Source organism: Myodes glareolus, chromosome 27, assembly GCF_982192425.1.
Source record: "Myodes glareolus chromosome 27, mMyoGla1.1, whole genome shotgun sequence".
NCBI lineage: Eukaryota > Metazoa > Chordata > Mammalia > Rodentia > Cricetidae > Myodes > Myodes glareolus.
Genome location: NC_142052.1, coordinates 15,627,191 through 15,648,589, shown reverse-complemented (window position 1 = coordinate 15,648,589; position 21,399 = coordinate 15,627,191). Strand labels below are relative to the sequence as shown.

Sequence of the window (21,399 nt, the reverse complement as noted above, 5' to 3'; positions counted from 1 at the left end):
GCGGGATGGGCTGTCTGCGCAGCCGCGAGCCTGGCCCGGCAGGTGCTCTGGCCGCGCGGCTTGCCCAGGTCGGAGGGTCACACAGCGGCCTGTCACCTGCTCCTCCGGGGAGTCGGTGCTTCAGATACACCGCGGTGCTTTTCCTAATTCAAGAGCAGCAGCTGCCTTGCAAGGAGAAGCCGCAGTGGGAGGTGCGGTGGCCAGGGCGAGACCCGCCTAGCAATCGTCTATCAGCCCAGGTGAACCGGGATCTGGGCGGGTTCTCTAGTCTGCTTTACCAACCCCCAATCCCTCCTAGTCCCCACCGGTTCCCGCCCACCCAAGGTCTCCTTCAAAGCTAGCAGGAAGAACAGTTACTGCCTCCACAGGCTTTTCGCTGCTCTTTGTTCCTGAAGAGAAGAGACACTTCTCCTGGGGGCTTCTCCTTAGCAACCCTGCTCCTAAAGGAGCTTGATTTCAGGATTTGTGTTGAGAACAAACCCCTTCTACACTAACTTTCCAGCATTAATGACCTTAAAACATCTCGTTCTTCTTTCCTGTTTCTTCAATTCTATCCCAAGCATTCAAAGCTGATGCCTGGAATAAAGCCAGGTTTTGTCCACCATATAGGGATTGCTTTTCTATGTTAATTAATATCTCCTTCTCCAAGAAGTTGATCTTGGGAGATGTCCATACCTCTAGCCCTACTCCTTTGTTTAATGGTCTTAGTCTCTTGTTTCCACCAGGTCCTCCCCTGTAATTGTGGATCAAGCAACAAGACTGCTGTAACCAAGTCTTTCCACTCTTGAGAGATAATTTCATTACAAGTTGATCATGAGTTTAACATCTGCTTCATAAATCGTGAATGAATACTATATGATAGTTTCATTTCCTTTAATCTCCTTAAATGTAACGTTTGCCCAGGAGTTCATTCGGCTCTTACAGAGCCTTCGGGATATCTGTCAATTGGCAATTCCTGTAAGGTTGCTAGATATATTAAGGTTGGTTGTTTGAAAGACTTGGGCTATTCCCCTCTACCTTTATAATGCAATGCAGAAGTTAGTCCTCCTCTAAATTCCTCTATCTGAATTTAAATGTCTCTATGATCTGTTTTAATAAACTTTTCTAAGGCACTCATATTAACCAAATATTTTAGAGATGAAGCAAGAATTATCAAGATGATCATTGACATTATGTCAGTCCCAGTTAAGTTGATTTTCACTTCATTTAATTGTTCCATTTTTAAATAACTCATTGCATAATCATACAGAGACCGAACTCTCTCCATCAGCATAGTGTTCCCCATTTTTAACACGGGAAAAACTCTCTGTTTTAACTAATCCCTTCCTTTAAGAATTCCCAATTTTCTCACCAAATTTGCCACTGCTGACGATGAAGATGTAAGGCTCAGTGCTTCTGCACAGAACAGTAGATGCCTGACTGGATTTCAAGGCAGCTGTTTAGTTTGGCAGCAGCCTGAAAAGGGGGTCCAGGGTGAGCACACCAGGAGATAAGAAAGGAAAATCCAGCCATCAGGGGGTGACTCTGGCTGCCTGTAGCTCTGGCCTCTTAAAGCCAGTGGCTTTAAGGTTACAGGAACAAAAAGAATTTTTTTTGTGAATTCGTGTTCCAAAAGTTGGGTGCCAGATGTAGCACAAATTCTAACTGGTCTTAGTAATATAATAAAAACCCAGAGTCGGATATAGGGGTTAATACTGAAAGATCAGAGAAGCAGAGCAGCCAGCCACTAGAGAGTTCTTACCTCTACCAATGCTCTACCAATGCTCAGACCAATGAGGGTATCCTTTCTCTAAGAATCCTCAGACTGACAGTCTAGGAAATCTCAGGCTGCTTTGAGCTCCTGTCTCCTTCCACCTTATATTCCTATCTCTCCCAGCCATATCACTCCAATCTCCCCTAGTGCTGGGATTAAAGCCTGTTTCTCTTTTAGGCAGATTCAATCTCCTGTACCCCAGGGTGGCCTTGCACTCTCAGAGATCCATCTGCTTCTGGGCAGATTAAAGGTGTGTGCCACCACTGCCTGGCATCTAAGGCTAACTAGTTGCTTAGCTCTGCTGTTTGGTCTTCAGGCAAGCTTCATTTGTTAGATCACAAACAATATAACTACAGGTGTGTGGGGTTTTTTTTTCATCTTTTAAGGAATCTAATGAATATATATTACAAATACTACGTGGCATTTTAAAAACAAGCAAAACAATATAAAATATTTATCCCTACACACTTTCATCTTAGAGACTAGGAATATAAATTACCATTGTGAAAGTCTACAAAACATTTTTGTTTCCAAAAGCCAAAATTAAAATAAAAAACAACCTCTTTTAAAAAAGAAACAAATGAATCCAACTGTATATCAATATAATTACACTGAGGAAAAAATGAAGACATGATAGAATTTTTTGAAAAATATTTGATTGAATCAAAAGAAACAATAGATATGAATAGTACATATGAATGGATGTTAAAACCATCAGTTACAAAACTGATAGGGAAATTTATAAGAAAAAGGTAAGACTATTATTGCATCTGAGCCCCCTGGTCAGATTCACCATCAACCGGAAGTATCCTCACTACTGACACAATACAAACTGCAAACTACAGCAGCACCATGTACATAGTTTTCATGCCTTAAGACTGAACTGGGCTGGACATGATGGTACAGCCTGGAACCCAGACACTAAGAGACGGAGGCGGGAGTACCATCAATTCTAGCCAGCATATGTAACAAGACCCTGGCCACAAAAGATACTGGAATATAGTAAGCCAAATTGTAATATAATTATATAGGAAAACTAGGTGGTATAATTCTAAGCTAAATAATACTTGGCTGGAGAAATGGCTCATTGGTAAAGTTATTTATCTGACAAGTGTGACAATTGGAATTTAATCCTCTAAACTTACATAATGGGGGAAGGGGAGAATTGATGCCACAAAGTTAGCCCCTCACCTCCACATGAACACAGCTGCATGTGCACTCTCCATGTCATGAACACACACTCACCACTTATACACACATCATGTACATACGTACATAAAAACAGTAAATTTTAAAAATTCCATATGATCACAGTAATCAAATCTGAAGTGCGAGACTCATTGGCTACATGACTATCATTTGTTATGCTTTTTTTCTAGCAGAAGGAGTTAAGAGACAGTCCTGAATGAAAAAGAAAAATATATGTTATATATTATTGAATTAATATATATTAAATATTAGAAAGAATACAAATATATCTTATAAGCATATTTTAGAATATATTCAAAATGGATTCTATTTAGATGTTTTTAAATTCCTGATATAAACATATATTTAAATGAGGTTTGTGGATATAACTAAAATTTGGTCCTAACAACTAAAAAAAGAAGAAGAAGAAGAAGAAGAAGAAGAAGAAGAAGAAGAAGAAGAAGAAGAAGAAGAAGAAGAAGAATCAGTCTTCCCCAGTGATGAGTTCCCTAATTGGCTATTCAAATCATGTGGTCAGCCCTAAAACATATGCATACATACAGGTCACTAGATAAACTCAACAGGTTGTATCTATATATTTATATGCATGCATACATGTAACCAAAATAAAGTAACAAAATAACAAAAAATTTAAAGAAAAAGAAGTCATGGGATTTGAGAGAGAGGGGAAATACTAGGTGGGTTAGAGGGATGAGACCAAAATTGAAAGTGATAAAAACACAGTATACAATTCTCAAAAAATTAAAAAATAAATGTTTGAAATAATGTCAGTTTTTTGAATATGTAGTAAATATTAGATGATATTATAGAATTATTATTAATTTTAATAGAATAAAACAGAAGTGGTATTTGTTGGAAGTAATTTAATTTTGATTGTTAGAGACCAATATCAAACATCATCAGTTTAGCCAGGCAGTGGTGGCACATGCCTGTAGTCCCAACTCTCTGTGAGTTCAAGACTAGCCTGTTCTACAAGAGCTAGTTCCAGGACAGGCTCCAGAGAGACCCTGTTTTGAAAAATCAAAAAGAAAAAAAAAATTAAAACATTCTTCAGCGGTTTAAAAACCATTAGTTGGGCATGTTACAAAGTAATATTGATATATTTGATATTGACATGATTTGAGCAGATATGCATAACCTATATAGTAATAAAAACAAATAGAAACCTGTATAAATGTATTTTCAATATAGTATACTATATGTATAATTAATGATTTCACAAAATTTGTTCTTATTTCTAATGTCTGTTTGATTAATGTTGCATTATTATATAGGAAGAAAAATGGGTTGCATGCTAATGAAACAAAGAATTTAGTACTAAAATTTTAATTAAAAAAATAGCTTAACTAGATCAAGTGAAAGAATATCAGGGGTGGAAGCAAAGTGATGGATTACTGCATTCTGGTAGCAATAAGGAAAAAAAATATAATTATAACATCCAGTTACACAGTGAGTTTCATGCCAGACTGGGGTACAGAGTAGACCTTGCCTCAAAGAACTTCATTTGTTTGTTCTTTAGAAAAAACCATATTAACTAATTGGGTCAAAGAGTGAGTCCCAGCTGTCTGTGGTCTACAAGAAACTTGTTTCACTGGCAAAGAAACAGACTATGGTGAAAGAAGAGAAAATGTTCCAATCAAATGGAACCTGAGGAAAAGTAGCAGCGGCTTTACTCATACCCGAAAACTAGATTTCAGGCCAAGGTTAATCAGAAGCGATAAGGAAGTCAGAGCATGGGCTGCGGATGTAGATCAACGATGGAACACTTGCATGCTTGCCTGCTTTTCAGAAGTATACAGGCTCTGGTTTGATCCCCAATTCTCTCTCTCTCTCTCTCTCTCTCTCTCTCTCTCTCTCTCACACACACACACACACACACACACATACACACACACACACACACATACACACTATCTGTCTGTCTTTCTCACGCACACAAACATGTACAGACTACATATACTACAAATAATTGTGCAAATAATTCATCACAAAGCTCTAATAACTATATGCTGTGAACATCAGTGCATTTATTTTCATAAAATAAACACTATTGGACTTAAATGGACAAATATATCCAGATACAATAGTGGGTGATTGCAATATCCCATTTGCATTGGTAGATATGTGTGACGATATAGTGATATTTTGTTTATGTTTTACAAAAAGAAAAAAGCTTGCCTGAAGATCAGAGTGCAGAGCTAAGCCACTAGAGGCCAGGCAGTGGTGGCACACACCTTTAAACCCAGGACTCAGAAGACAGAGGCAGAGGAATCTGTTAGTTCAAAGCTATGCTGGGCTACATTAGATTGATCCACTCTCAAAGAGAAACAGAGCCAGGTGGTGATGTCCCACACTAATCCCAGCATCAGGGAGGTGGAGACAGGGAGTGATATGGCTGGGCAGGGAGAATATAAGGTGGGCCTCAGATGCAGTCTGAGGACAGGGTCGCCCTTTAGGTCTGAGCATTAGTAGAGTTAAGAATACTCTAGGGACTAGATGCTCTCTTTCTCTGATCCTTCAACTTTCACCCCCTAATATCTGACTCCAGGATTTTATTTATTAAGACCAACTAGACTTCATGCTACAACTGTGTCATAAAATTAAACAAACAATTCGAGAGCTAACCTGAACACTATCTTAGATGACTTTAACATCTAGAGACTATTCCAAACAGCAGTGATGAAATGCACATTCTTTTCAGCAACCAAGGACTTTTCTATAATAGAGACCATATTTTATCCATAAAGAAAAATTTAAATATAAAAATCAAAATAATCATTACATCTTACAGTATTTGTCAAGACCACAAAGAAAATTCTGTAGCCTAGCGTCTGACATCTGGAATTCCATCATGGTCCTCTAGGTTACAAAAGGCTTGGACAGTCCCACCTCTCCAGCTCCGCCGTCGACAGTCGTCTACGTCGTCGCCTAGTCTCAGGCTGGCTCCACTCTGCTCTGGCTACTGTCCTTGGTGGGTAATCCACAGTCTTACCATCTCCAGTACCCCTGGTCTCCTTTGAAACTGAAGCTGCACCTTCACCGATGTCCTTTCTTTGCTTCCCTTCAATTCTCCAATCTGGCCAAATGGCACCAAGCTTTAGTTTCTTCCTATGACCCCTTTACACAGCTTCCATCCCTTTCTACATCAGTACCACGTGAGTGACTCTTTCATATTGTCAAGTTCAGTTTTGGCCTCTTTGGAACACAGCTTCTGTGTGCTGTGAAAATGAGTCCCAAGGAAACATGAGCCTATTCTCTCAGTGAAGTACAGAAGATTTCACCTTAATGGTGTTGATCTGTTATGCATAATAGCTGATTTTGGTGGGGGGTTGAGACAGGGTTACTCAGTGTAACAGCACTGGATGTCTTAGAACTTGCTTTGTAGACCAGGCTGACCTTGAACTCGCAGATTCACCTGCCTCTACCTCCTGAGTGCTGGGATTAAAGGCATGCACTACCACACTGGCATACATGCATATTTCAAATAGACATATATAAAAAAGATAACCAGTCCCTTATAGAAAGAAACATATATTTCTTCACAAAATTTCAAAGTGTGGAATTAGTTTTGAATGATGTAGTTTATCTATGCAGAAGCCAATTTCTGCAGGATACTCCAGGTTGCCCTCCAGTGCAGAACCCAGAGAGACAAATACCTTCCCAGCCTTCCTTCCAACAGAGCAGCCGTGTAATCAGATATGACTCATGTTGCAGCTATATGTTAGGGCAGTCTGGGGAAAGTTTTAGTCACCTCATTGGAGAATTCTATACAACTCAGCAATTAAGAGATACTCTAGCAACACTCATGACCTGACAAAATCTCAAAATTACTCTGTTTAGAAAAAAAATCAGGCAAGCGAGAATACTCTATGATTTAGCCTTTTTAAAAAATGGGGCTCGGCCCATCAGAACTGCAGGTGCTCCTGGGATGCCTGAATGGACTGAGTGTAAAGTACCATGAATGAACTTTCAGTGACGATGACCTATGTGCTGTTCTATAATGTTCTATATGTTTCAGAGGAAAAAATGGTCTTTTGTTGATTTGTCTAATAATTATGTTAATATGTGCATTCTACTTGTGAGCCATGTGGCTTAGTTTCAGATTAGCATATGAATGCTTGTCCAATAGGTTTCTGTGAGGCAAAGCCTGAAGACATGCTCTGTCACTCAGCAATGACCAACGGACCTTGGGACAGCCCAGAATACTGCTGGGACTGTGTGGCCTGCATGCTCTCTTCTCTCTCATAATGTTGGTGATTCTCTTGGTGGTTTTTATCAGTCACATAGGGACAGTTGTAATCATTCCCAAAATCTCATTTATTTCCTCAAATATTTTCCCCTAAAATTCTTTGGGAAGTGATGCTTCTCAGGTTTCTTATCTGGAAATACCAGTTATCACCCCAGACCCTGGGAAGTTTCTGGCTCAGTGCAGGCAGGATCCGAGGCAATAAGAGTTAATGGGCACCTATAATGAAGCAACACGTTCTGGGAAAAAAACATTAAGAACAATGTGGTGTGGTAGAAAAAGAGTGTCCTACTAAAGTTTGCCCTTTACAGAGATACTTAGATGTGCCCTGCCCTCTTCTATGGCAAGGGGACAGTTAGAAAATACAAGCTAATTGTATGCAAGCAGCTTATGGGAAAACATCCCTATTTCTGTAAATATGCCTTGTTAAGTTTTGAAAGACACTATTGTGCTTGAGAATGTGTGCCCATGTTTATCACCTTTTAGCGTTGTAAGGACAAGGATGTGTCCAGCTCAATGTTTAGCTAAAGGAGCAAAATTTGAGCACTGTTTTTGGTTTAAAATTGTTTTAATTTAAAAATTTGGGGGGAAAATGCATTTGTTTTGTCCGAGGTTAACCCCGGAGTGTGGGACAAGCATGTTTGGTTTTGAGGTATAAATACAGATGGCTCGAGCTATTCAGGGCCACTGTTTGTGTGAAACTCATCTGGTGATCAGACTTTTCTTTGAGCCCACTTCCCGTCCTCCTCTCTGGACCTGAACTTGGCTGGGACAGGACCCTCACATCTACTAACAGTAATTAATGCGTATAGATAAGATACATTTATTTGGGGGACAGACAGCTAAAATTAGAGGCCATTTGAGGGGTAGTGGAAACCTAATAAAGTAGAAGCTTCCTAAAATATATACATATATGAAGGAGATCTAACTGAAATCACCAAACGACAGGGAAAACAGAGCCCCAACTGGCTTCTCTTGTCACCAAATGAAACTTCCAGTACTGGGATTGGGTTATATCTAATTGAGTTGGTAGCCAAGAAGAATCCCCAAACAACCCAGGCTGTTGCCAAGACTGTAAGTTTCTCTTCACAAACTGATGACAAAGCTCCATTGCTGAAGACAACACCTATACAACTCACTGAAAATGGAGAAATTGAGCTGGTACCTGCATAGAGTCTTAACCCTAAATTTTAGCAATTTTTGGCACAGGAAGGTACTTTGCATGCTACCAAAAGAGAAGAGCAAACACCAAGCCAGTTTCAAACCCTTAGATACACAGTGGTGTCCTGCCAGCTACACCAGTGTAATGGTAGCACAAAGCTTGCGGGAGTAACCAACCAATATCTAATTTGACTTAAGGCCCACTCTGTTAGATGAAACCATGCCCAATACTGCTTGGGTTATCAAGAATCTCAGACTTGACAGCGCAGGGACCTAAAGTAAAACCAAATAGCACTCACTATTCTAAAACAAGAACAATGTAGTAATGAAAAGACTCCTAATGACATTCTGCTATACTCATAGATCAGCCTCATCCTGCACTCAATGGGAACAAATACAGAGACCACAGCCAGACACTGCAAAGAATGAGAAACCTGGGAACACTCAGCCCTAAACAGGGTATCTCTGTCAAATGACTCTGCCCAGGCCTCAGGGAACCCTGTAGAAGAGGAGGCAGAAAAAGTAAAAGAACCAGAGTGAATGGAGGACACCAAGGATACAAGGACCTCTAAACCAACACGATTAAAGTTTATGTGAATTCACGGAGATTAAGGCGGTATGCACAGGGCTCTCATGGAGCTTTACCATGCCCTTTGTGCATGTGTTGTGGCTTCAAATTTAGTGATTTTATGGGAATTCTGAGTGCAAATAAGTTTGGGCTCTTTATCTTCTGTTTATTTTGTCTAACTTGGATGTAATGGTTTTTGCTTTATTATATCATAACATAATCCCTTAGGAGCCTGCTTGTTTTCTATTAAGAGACAGAAAGGGAGTGGATCTGGATGGGAGGTGATGTGATATGGGGAGGAACTGGAAATAGTAGGAGGGGGGAACCATATCAAGATATCAAGATATATATGAGAGAAATTTATTGTTAATACAAGGAAAATATATATTCATTTTATCACATGTGAATCACACCACAATTTTTAAAAATGGGAAAAGAAACAGATTGTTTAAATGTTTTCCAACCATCTTTTTTTTTGGTTGGACAAGATTCCTGGAGTTGTTAAGGTCTATGCAGAACTCCATGGGAGTCGGCTGTAACAGTGCATCACTGAACCACAATAGCAACTGGTCATCTCCACACTCATCTTATGTTAGAAAGAAAATTCTGTTTGTTACACCTATCATAAAGAAAATTTTAATAGAAGACAACTTTTGAATAATTTGTAATATAATGATTTTATATTATATAATTTGTTTATATTTCATACTGTACCAATATCCTACAATATTGTAATGTAGTTTATTGTCATGAAGACATCACTACAACCCATCAGGAAAATTTTTCTCATTATTGATTAATATTATTAATAAAGAAAAATGTGCTTACAATCATTCATGAGACAAATAAGGAAGAAAATGGGTTAAAGTAAGAAGGACATTGTATTCTAAATATCCAAGCATTTGAATAAGGACTCAATGAGTCTAACAAGTTATAAACAAATGGAGATGAAATATATTGAAAGACTTACTGGAAAGAACAGATGGCTTCCCCCTTTAGTACTCATTGCTCAACAAACCTTTATGAAGGTCAATATGCCTTTATGAAAAGCTGCATTCCAACATTTATTCAGAAAAATTGGGTACCGAGCAAGGTATATCACAGGTAAATAGCCTAGGGAACGCATATCATCAGTTTCCGGCTAGGACACTGGTAGTGATGATGATCACCATTGCTGAGGACAAAGTATTCAAACAGCATGCTTTCTACTAACCAAGATGGAGTTTAGGAGTATCTCCCAGGTCCTAGATCAACTCATGATCTTTTTCTACACTGTGACTTCTTTTTTTTTTTCCGTCTTATTTTGTTGTTATGGTGTGAGTTTTACTCCCACTTTTTTCAATTTATTTTTTAATTCATTATATTTTTAAAAAATACCAATCCAAGTTCCCACTCCCTCCTCTCCTCCCATTCCTTCCACACATCCTCCCACCCCACCCCACCCCCATCCAGTCCTCTGAGAGGGTAAGGCACATTGCTTTGTGGAAGGTCTAAGACTGCCCCTACTATATCTAGGCTGAGTAAGGTATACATCCAGAGTATAGGTATAGGATTCCAAAAAGCCAGTACATGCAGTAGGGATAAATCCTGGTGCCACTGCCAGTGATCCCTCAGTCTGCCCCAGCCATTCAAGTGTCAACTACATTAAGCAGGACTAGTTTGGTCCCATGCTTATTACTTCCTAGTCCGGCTGGAGTTTGTGAGCTCCCATTAGCTCAGGTAGACTGTTTCAGTGGGTGAATGCATCATAGTCATGACCTCTTCGTTCATATTCTCACTCATCCCACTCTTCACTTGGACTTTGGGAACTCAGTCCAGTGCTCCAGTGTGGGTCTCTGTGTTTCAATCAGTTGCTGGATGAAGGTTCTATGGTGATATTTAAATATTCATCAGTCTTAATACATCAATCTGACTACAGGGCAAGTCAAGATCTGTCCCTCTCTTCTCTGTTGCTTAGGGTCTTAACTGAGGTCATCCTTATGGATTCCTGGGAAATTCTCTAGAGCCAGGTTTCTGCTAACTCTATAATCAAGATCAACTCCCTCAATCAAGATATGTCTTTCCTTGCTCTCAATTCTGTCCTTCCTCCATCTCGACTATCCCACTCCCTCAAGTTCTCCTCAATCCTTCTCTCCTTCTCTTCCCCTTCTATCTTCCCTTTTCCCCCTACTCCCATGCTCCAGATTTTGTCAGGCAATCTTGTATGTTTCCAATTTCCAGGTGGGTTTATATATATTTTTCTTGGGGTGCACCTTATTACTTAGCTTCTATAGGATCATGAATTATAAGCTCAATGCTAGCTAGTATCTACTTATGAGTGAGTACATACCATATTCATCTTTTTGGGTCTGGGTTACCTCACTCAGGATAGTGTTTTCTAATTGCACCAATTTGCATGCAAAATTCAAGATGCCATTGTGTTTTTTTTTTAACCACTGAGTAGTACTCTAATATGTAAATGTGCCACATCTCTTTTATCCATTCTTCAGTTGAAGGGCATCTAGGTTGTTTCCAGGTTCTGGCTATTACAAATAATGCTGCTGTGAACATAGTTGAACAAATGCTTTTGTTCCACACACCAATGAACACCTGATTTTTGACAAAGAAGCTAAAGTTATACAATGGAAAAAAGAAAGTATCTTCAACAAATGGTGCTGGCATAACTGGATATCAACATGTAGAAGAATCAAAATAGATCCATATCTATCACCATACACAAAACTCAAGTCCAAATGGATTAAAGATCTCAATATACATCCAACCATACTGAACCCGATAGAAGAGAAACTGGGAAGTAGTCTTCAATGCATGGGCAAAGGACCATGCATTAAATAACCACTTCCTAAATATAAACCCAGTAGCACAGACATTTAGAGCAACAATAAATAAGTGGGACCTCCTGAAACTGAGAAGCTTCTGTAAAGCAAAGGACACAGTCAATAAGACAAAATGGAAGCCTACTGAATGGGAATAGATCTTCACCAACCCCACATCAGACAAAGGACTAATCTCCAAAATATATAAAGAACTCAAGAAATTCTAAAATTCTAAAAACATGGAATTCTCAACAGAAGAATCTCAAATGGCCAAAAGATACTTAAGGAAATGTTCAACATCCTTAGCCATCAGGGAAATACAAATCAAAACAACTCTGAGATACCATCTTACACCTGTCAGAATGGCTAAGATCAAAAACACTAATGATAGCTTATGCTGGAGAAGGTGTGGAGTAAGGGGAATGAACACTTATCCATTGCTGTACAACAGACTTGTATAACCACTTTAGAAATCAGTATGGCGATTTCTCAGAAAATTGGGGATCAGCCTATCTCTAGATCCAGCAATACCACTCTTGGGCTTATACCCAAAAGATGCTCAAGCTGTGACTTCTTGTACAGTTTCTTGCTGGGATATGCAAAACAGGGATGCATGGTGGGGAAAAATTCTCTATAGGAGAACTGACTTAATACTCTGATCCAATTGGGTAAGAAAAATGAAGAATGAAATGGGTGTAGCTAGAATTTATTGTATACTAATATAGTACAAGGCATTGTCTGTGAGTTTTATTTATCCTAAATTTAATCCCTATGACATATGAAATATGTATTATTTACAAATAATTACAAATAAATAAATGGAGACTGAGGGCTGAAATATTTTTTCCATTATCACATAGATAAGTGGCAGAGTTGGAGTTCAAACAAATCTAAATTTCTATAATTCTTAACTATGATTTGTTGGGAAAAATAACAATAGGGGGGAAAACCCCAAGATTCTGAAACTTAAAGACATCTCACCTTCAAATTCTATCAACTATACATTCTCTTTGAATTTGATAATTCTCTGTAAGAGCTCACTCAAGAAGTAAGAATCTTGTTGAAGAGGCAGAAAGTAAGTTCCCTGATGGAAGAGAGTAAACCAAAGAGGAAACATTTCATCCATCCATTAGATGAGAGTCTGAGATAAAGGAGAAGTAGGTAGGAGAACATTTCAGGATGATGGAAAGGTTACAGAGACTAGTATTTTCAGGTGTTCAGTGTATCAGCCTGAGTTTAAAGGTTGTAAATCTGGTTTTTTACAATTATCACAGTATTTTTTTGTTCTAAATTTATGAGTAACAATAAGTTTGGTACATTAATAGAATCTAAAACCCCAACTGTCTGTAAAGGGATAAATTCTGCAGATGACAGAGTTCTTCTGGAAGGTGATTTGTTCCTTCTTGCTTTTATAGTTTTCCTGAATATTTTACCATCTGATCACAGTCTTCTCTGCTGAAGAAAAAGGAGAGAAAAATTGAACTGATGCTTTTCTAGAGTCCAGTATGTGTGTGTGTGTGTGTGTGTGTGTGTGTGTGTGTGTGTGTGTGTGTTTAAAGGGCTAAGTACTAAAAGACTACCAGGAGTGTGACTTAGGTCACAGATCAGAAAGGCAGAAGTCTGGGATCTAGTTGTCAGTAGAGCTTGTCCTGTCTGAGAATTAGGAGAGAGAATTTGGTCTGTATTTGTCTTTGGCTGATTGGTTGGCAGTCTTTGGTCTGTTTTGCTTTAGGGATGGATCACTCTGACTTCTGCTCTTCTTGTCTCTTTTCACATAGTTGGCCCTCCATTCATACCTATTTCTATGTCAAAATTACCCTTTATTTATTAGGAGCAGGTGCAAGTGAGTGACCATCAAGGGAGAAGGCCTGAGCCAGAGACCTCTGAGGGACCAGATGTGAGTCAGGGACCTCCAAGGGAATAGGCCCAAGCCAGAGACTTCTGTGGGATTGGGCCCAAGCCAGGAACCTCCATGGGAACAGGCCCAAGACAGGAACATCTGTGGAAACAGACATGAGTCAGTGACTTCAGCCAGAGCAGGCCCAAGGCAGCAACCTCCACAGGAGCAGGCTTAAGCCAGAGCAGGCCCAAGGCAACAGGAAAAGATACAAGGGAGCCACCACTAAGGGAACAGGCTTCAGACAGAGACTTTGGCAGGACGAGCGTGAATCAATGACATCTGAGGGAGCAGGCACAAGCAAGCAACCTCTGTGGTAACAGACCCAAAAAGATCCTCAGGGATTGCAGAGTGACCCCTGGGAGTGCTGAGCTACCTTCAGGAACACCGAGTAACCTCTGGGGTGACTGGAACCATGGCCCTGCCTGCACCATAAGGAGCAACCATCAAAGCCTTGGATCCACTGGCACCTAGAAGATTGATCACCAGAGGCATGGCCCCAACTACGTCAATTAGAGGAGAAGATAGACAAGGTAAGAACACACTCAATACCACAAAGAGCAACATGACACCAATAAAAACTAGTGGCCCTACAACAGCAAGACTTGAACAACCACACTGAATCTCATAGAAGAGAAAGTGGAAAGTACACTTGAATGCATTGGCACAGGAGACCACTTCCTAAGTAGTAGCATAGACACTGAAAGAAACAATAAATGGGGCCTCCTGAAACTGAGAATCCTCTGTAAAGCAAAGGACATGGTCAGCAAGGCAAAATAACAGCCTACAGGATGAGAAAAGATCTTCACCAACCCCACATCAGACAGAGGCTAATCTCCAAAATATACAAAGAACTCAAGAAATTGGTCATCAAAAGAACAAATAATCCAATAAAAAAAATGGGGTACAGACCTAAACAGAAAATTTTCAACAAAAGAATCTAAAATGGCTGAAAGACACTTAAGGAAATGCTCAACATCCTTAGTCATCAGAGAAATGCAAATCAAAACAGCTCTGAGATTCAATTTTACAACTATAAGAATGGCCAAGATCAATAACACTGATGACAACTTATGCTGGAGAGAATGTGGGGTAAAGGGAACACTCCTCCATTGTGGTTGAGAGTACAAACTTGTACAGCTCCTTTGGATATCAGTATGGTGATTTCTCAGAAAATTAGGAAACAACATACCTCAAGACCGAGCAGTACCCCTTATGGGTATATACCCAAAGGTGTTCAACTGTGTTCATAGCACCATTGTTAGTCATAGCCAGAACCTGGAACCAACCTAAATGCCCCTTGATTGAAGAATGGATAAGGAAAATGTGATACACTTACACAATGGAGTACTACACAACAGAAAAAAGTAATGGCATCTTGAAATTTGTGGGCAAATAAATGGATCTAGAAAACATCATACTGAGAGAGGTAACCCAGACCCAGAAAGACAAATATATGTACTCACTCATAAGTGGCTTTTAGGCATAAAGCAAAAAAAAAAAGAAACCCAGCCTATAATTCACAATCCCAGAGAACCTAGACAACAAAGAGGACCCTAAGAGAGATATACATGGATCTAATCTACAAGGGAAGTAGAAAAATACAGGATCTCCTGAGTAAATTGGAAGCATGGGGACCATGGAGGAGGGTTGAAGGGGAGGGGAGAGGAAGGATGGGGAGCATGGAAAAATATATAGCTCAATTAAAAACAAAAAAGATCAGTGATGATGACAGACTGGCAGAAGATGGAAGAAAATGAGGGCATGTCTTGTCCCAGAGACATCCCAAGGTAGGGGAAAGCCTAGAACATTAAAGAGGGTGGAATGCTGGACTCACATTCTTGTTTAGCTTCCTGTTTAAGGAGTGAAGTCACCAAGACTTAAATAAGGAAGGGACTTGTGTAGATTCACATCCCAAATTGGGAGTGTCCACACTAGAACCCATGTCTCCCAATTGTCACTGATCCAGGGAAGAGCAAGGCAAGCCCTTGGAACCAACTCCCTGGAAAATGTCAGTTGGCCTGACCCAGCCCACTCTTGAGGCTGTGCACTCAGAAGACCGAATGGCATTCCCAACTATCTCCACGTCTCTACAGGACCCTTGCCAAAGCTACCTGACCTTCTGCATCACAGATTCCATATCTATCAAATGGGGATAATAACAATGTTAAATGCTCAGTCCAACACTGAGTTGAAGCTTAATGCTCACTAATCAGATATTAAAGATGACACTTTAAATACTGAAAAAAGGAACACTGCCCACATTCGTGAGAGGTGGGATGGGTGACTTTTGATCATTTGATGGGTTATGGATGTTGGTCATTGTTTAGGGGGTTGGTTGCAAGTTGTTATTGGTCATGATCAAGGAGGTAACCAAACAAAGGAGGCTAGATTAAGGGAGTTTTTTCTTTCTTTTCAATTCCTCTATCCTTTCTCTTTTATCTTTAAAAATGGTGCGGGTGGGGATGTGGAAATGATAGGATACTGCCTGTCCCTCTTCAGAAGAGATGGCTGCTGCCTCTCTTCTCCCCATTCCTTCTCTCTCTCTCTCTCTCTCTCTCTCTCTCTCTCTGTGTGTGTGTGTGTGTGTGTGTGCCCTGCTCCCCCTTCCCTTTCCCTTCCATAACTCACTGAATAAACTCTATACTCAAACTCTCTCAGAAAAACAAACGATAGGATAAAAGGATTGATTATTGAATCTACGTTTACACTGAAAAACAACTACTTGTTTCAAGCATTGTGCATTGGTACGGGGTTTTGTACATTGATACAAATTTAAGGTTATTTTACAACATACTGTAAGATATTGTACCTATGCAACTCATTTAAAATTGTAATATAAAGTTTGTTTAGGATAACTAAGGTAACAATCAAACTTGTACTAAATGTTTAGATGTAGACAGAAATAAGCTTTATTTAGCCTCATGTATTTTAGATAGGTGGTCTTCAAACAGTTCTTGAAATCTGCATAATATGGCATTTAAAATGTTTTAATAACATAAGACTTTTTTTTCATCTTTTCTATTGATTTTTATTGAGCTCTACATTTTTCTCTGCTCCCCTCCCTGACTTTTTATGAGAGTGAGCCATATCTGCCCCTGGCAGCAACAATCTATTTTAAAAAAATGATGAACATCAAAGAGCCTTCATATGGAGCTTGCTTCAAATGTGGCAAAGCTATCCACTGGGCAAGAAACTGCCCTTGTCTCGACTGCTGACAGTATGCTGTCCAAATTGGACAAGCAGGTCACAAAGGATGTCACCTGCCAAGATAAGCCAGTCCTTCAAAATCCCTGCTCCACAGAAAGGTTTGTCAGATATTCGGGGCCTATAGGCCCAGGATTGATGCTCCAATGAGGCACCTTAGTGATTGTCCAGGCAGCAGATGTCTCTGTTGTTTCTATGCTTTTTGAAGCTGATTGTTCTGCCCTTTCTGTTTACTCATTTTCAGGACTCTGATTAGGTGAAGACCAAGTAGTTAAGAGTTTTACAGTTTTTCTTGTTACCAAATTCAGCACATACAAATGGACCCAACATTGTAAATGTAATTCTCATCTGATAATTGTTCTTATTGTATATAGTTTCACTGTGTTAAGGTTAAAACCATCATGTTTTATTGAGCCAAAAAGGAGGAAATATTACAGGATATTTGATCACACTGTGAACATTGACAATGTGTTAATTAAATAAAAGGCTGTGGTCAGAAGTCAGAGCCAGCAGCTAGTTGACAGGAAGTAGTCATAGAGGGTAAAGAGGGAGTCAGGAAGACAGAGAAATGCACAGAAAGGAAGGGAAGGAGAGTTTGATTGTTCCTTTTGGATTGGAAGGATGGAAAAAAACTCTCCAGAGAAGCTGGTTAAGAAGGAAGACCAACTAGCTGCTCCTCAACTTCTCTGAGCGAGCACGTTTTCACCCCAGCCTCTGATTACTGAGGATTTATTGATAGAATTGTTCGATATAAATTTAGATAAAAGCAATAAGGAGGCTGCTAGGAATTTTAAGTCAGGTAACTTGGAGACACAAAGCATAATTGAAGTAAGGGAAGACATGGTCATGTGATATTAGAGAACATTGTAAACCTCTCTGTTCCTTTCCCTCTTCTTGGCTTTCAGAATACCACATAAATAGAGACTTGGCAAACACTCTCAGATGGGATATGGAATGTGTCCCCCTAGGGAAGTGTATCGGGACAAGAGAAGATGTCTGTGTTGAAAGCCCTACAACTCATGTCTCTGGCAGATCATCCTTAGAGGAATCCACATATCATTAAGCTCATTTGAACAGATTATCAGCCACTAGAGATGTGAAGGAATCTTTTAACATGACAAATGGGAGCAAAGACAAAGTAAAAAGGGGGGGCACCCAGAGAAACAAGGCACAGAGACAGAGCACAGAGAAAAGAAAACCCATTTCCACCCAGAGGAACAAGGCACAGAGACAGAGCATGGAAAGAAGAAAACCCTCTTCCAGCACACATAGTTAAACTTCTCATAGACTAATATAGGGCACTGATGCCATACATGAGGTCAAAATATGATATCTGGCAGAACTGGAAACAAGATCATAAAAGTTAAGTGGAACAGTAAAGACAAAAAATTTCAGCAGAGGAGTTGGAAGATAAATTTTGGGAAATTTCCCCGAAAAAAAAAATGGAGACAAGCAAGAAGGAAATAAGAAACTTAGATCAACTAATAGGACTTTTGTAACATAATCAGAAATAAAGCATAGGGTATAAATTTTGAAATAAATAAACCAAAAGAACTTTTCAAAAATAATGAACATGAAATTCCACTTTGAAAAAAACTCACAGATTGGCGAGGATTTATTTTAGGCGCTGTGTGTTCTGCTGACTGCAGGCCTCTTGGGAGGCTACTGAGACACATCAGAAATGGAGCCAGTAAACTTTGAGGAGGTAGCAGTGAATTTCACCTCAGAAGAGTGGGCTGTGTTGGATTCTAGTCAAAAGAAGCTCTACAGAGATGTGATGAAGGAAACATTTTTGAACCTGGTCTCCATAGAAAAAGCACTAGAAGAAAATATTGAAGAGGACTTTAAAGATCTCAGCAGGAATATGGGAATTCAGTCGATTGAGAAAGACCATGGATATGAATGTTGTACTGAGTGTGATAAAACCCAGCAACCTATTCCAGAGAGTATGATCAATAAAGACATGCCTTCCAGAGTAAGAACTCATGAAACTCCATTGCATGTAAGAAGCAGTATTGGTCATTTATCCTTACATGAGTATCTCAGAGAAAAAACTAGAGAGAAACCACCACTGTATAAGGAAGTTGTGGTCAAAGCTTTTACACATCAGAAACATTGGGAAAATATCAGTTATTCTAAACCACTTCAGGTACTTGAAACTTCTCCTAAAGAGAAGCCCTGTAAAAATCAACAATGTAATGAAGCCTGTAGGAGTCTCTGTTTTGATCAGCCTCAGGAGAGAACTCACACTGGATATAAACTCAATGAGAATATCTTAATGAGATACATATATGGCCAGAATGATGAAGGAACCCATAAAGAAGTGAAACAATTTGTATGTAGTCTCTGTGAAGAATCCTTCATTGATTCCAGTGACATTACCAACCATGAAAAAAGTCATGTTGAAGAGAAAAGGTACATTTGTAGGCAGTGTGGCAAAATATTTAAATATGCAACATGTTTTGAGAAACAAAAAGTAGCTCACAAAAGAGAGAAGCCACATGCTTCTATACATTTTGGAAAAGCCTTCACCCCATTTAGTCAAAATGACAGTCATGAAAGCAGTTACACTGGACAAAAGCCTTATGTCTGCAAACATTGTGGAAAAAACTTCACTCGTTCTTCTTATCGAAACATTCACGAAAGAATTCACACTGGAGAGAAAGCTTATGCATGTAAGCATTGTGGAAAAACCTTCAACAATCCCAGTAGTCATAACAGACATGAAAGGAGCCACACTGCAGAGAAACCTTATACATGTAAGCATTGTGGGAAAGCCTTTTTTTGTTCCAGTCATCTGAATATCCATGAAATAATTCACACTGGAGAAAAGCCTTATGCTTGTAAGCATTGTGGAATAGCCTTCAACCACCCCAGTAGTCGTAACAGACATGAAAGGAGCCACACTGCAGAGAAACCTTATGCATGTAAGCACTGTGGAAAAAACTTCACCCGTTCTTCTCATCGAAACATTCATGAAAGAATTCACACTGGAGAGAAACCTTATGCATGTAAGCATTGTGGGAAAGCATTCACTACTTCCAGTGCTTGTAGCATTCATGAAAGAAAGCACACGGCAGAGAGGTGTTACACATGCAAGCGTTGTGTAAAAGCCTTTTTCTGTCCCAGGCATCTGAATATCCATAAAATAATTCATACTGGAAAAAAGCCTTATGAATGTAAGCATTGTGGGAAAGCCTTCAAGCACCCCAGTAACTGTAACAGACATGAAAAGAGTCACACTGCAGAGAAACCTTATGCATGAGCTTTGTGGAAAAGCCTTCAAGAACCCCCGTAGGTGTAACAGACATGAAAGGAGCCACACTACAGAGAAGCAAAAGATTTATACATGCAAGCATTGTGGAAAAACCTTTTTCTGGCGTCGTCATCTGAACATCCATAAAATAATTCACACTGATAAAAACCTTATGTATGTAAGCATTGTGGGAAATCACTCAACAATCCCAGTAATTGTAACAGACATGGAAGGAGTCACACTGCAGAGAAACCTTATTCATGTAGGCATTGTAAAAGAGCCTTCAATAATTTCAGTTCCTGTAAGACTCATTAAAAGAGTTCATATTAAAGAGAATTCTTGTACATTTAAGCATTGTGAAAAAGTCTTTACCTGCTCCAATCACCTGAACATTCATGAAAAGACAGTCACACGAGAGAAAGGTCTTGAGCATGTAGCCATCTTGGAAAAGCCTTCAGTGACCTCAGTAGTCATAACTGACATGAATGAAGTCACACTTTATTGAAGCCTTATTCATGTAAGTATTGTGTAAAACACTTCACCAACTTATATCCGTAAGGTTCAAGAAAGAGATCATACTAAAGAGAAGTGTTATGCATGTACACATTGTGGAAAACTCCACAGTGTCATCTGAACATTCATGAAAGGGTTCAAACTGGAGAGAAGGCTTTTGCATGTAAACATTACAGGAAAACTTTCAACACTTCAACTTCTCCTGATTTGCATGAAAAAAATTACACTGGAGGAAAACCCTTTGTGTGTAAAAGATGTGGAAACTGTTCACTCTATTGACCTTAACAAGCATAAAATTGTTCACTTGAAAGTAAAGCCTTATATATAGAAGAATTGTGGAAAAGCCTTCAGCAGCTCTTGTGATCATAACAGATCTGAAACACTTCATACTAGTCAGCAAGTAATGCATGTAATCATTGTCAGAAAGTCTTTACTAGATTCACTTGGTATAAGAGTAGAAACATTCACATTGGATAGAAACTTTTTGTATGTAAACATTGTATATAACCATTTCTTTGTTCTTGCCATTTTAACAAGTAGAGAGATCTCACACAGTGTCTGTAATGTGAAAGTCTTCTGTACATCCAGTTTCTGTAACCCTCATGCACAGAATTACCCTGGAAAGAATTTTAATGCTTATATTCACTTAGGTATTGTTCTTGTTGCCATGATGTTCTAAAGAATTCACTCTGGAGACAGACTTTATATGTATAACAATCAATATGAAAAATCTTTTAGCATCCACAGTTTCTACTATACTCAATAACTTTTTC

The 21,399-nt window shown here is 39.3% G+C and overlaps 1 protein-coding gene across 1 annotated transcript; it reads left to right on the top strand.

The window, feature by feature from the left end:
- Positions 1 to 17: 17 nt before the first annotated feature.
- Positions 18 to 20,751, top strand: LOC146889348 (uncharacterized). Its single transcript, XM_087902295.1, is given in 3 exon segments — positions 18 to 239; positions 17,763 to 20,118; positions 20,120 to 20,751. Coding segments are annotated over 2 exon segments (2,079 nt in total). The 5' UTR covers positions 18 to 239; positions 17,763 to 18,538; the 3' UTR covers positions 20,619 to 20,751.
- Positions 20,752 to 21,399: the final 648 nt, after the last annotated feature.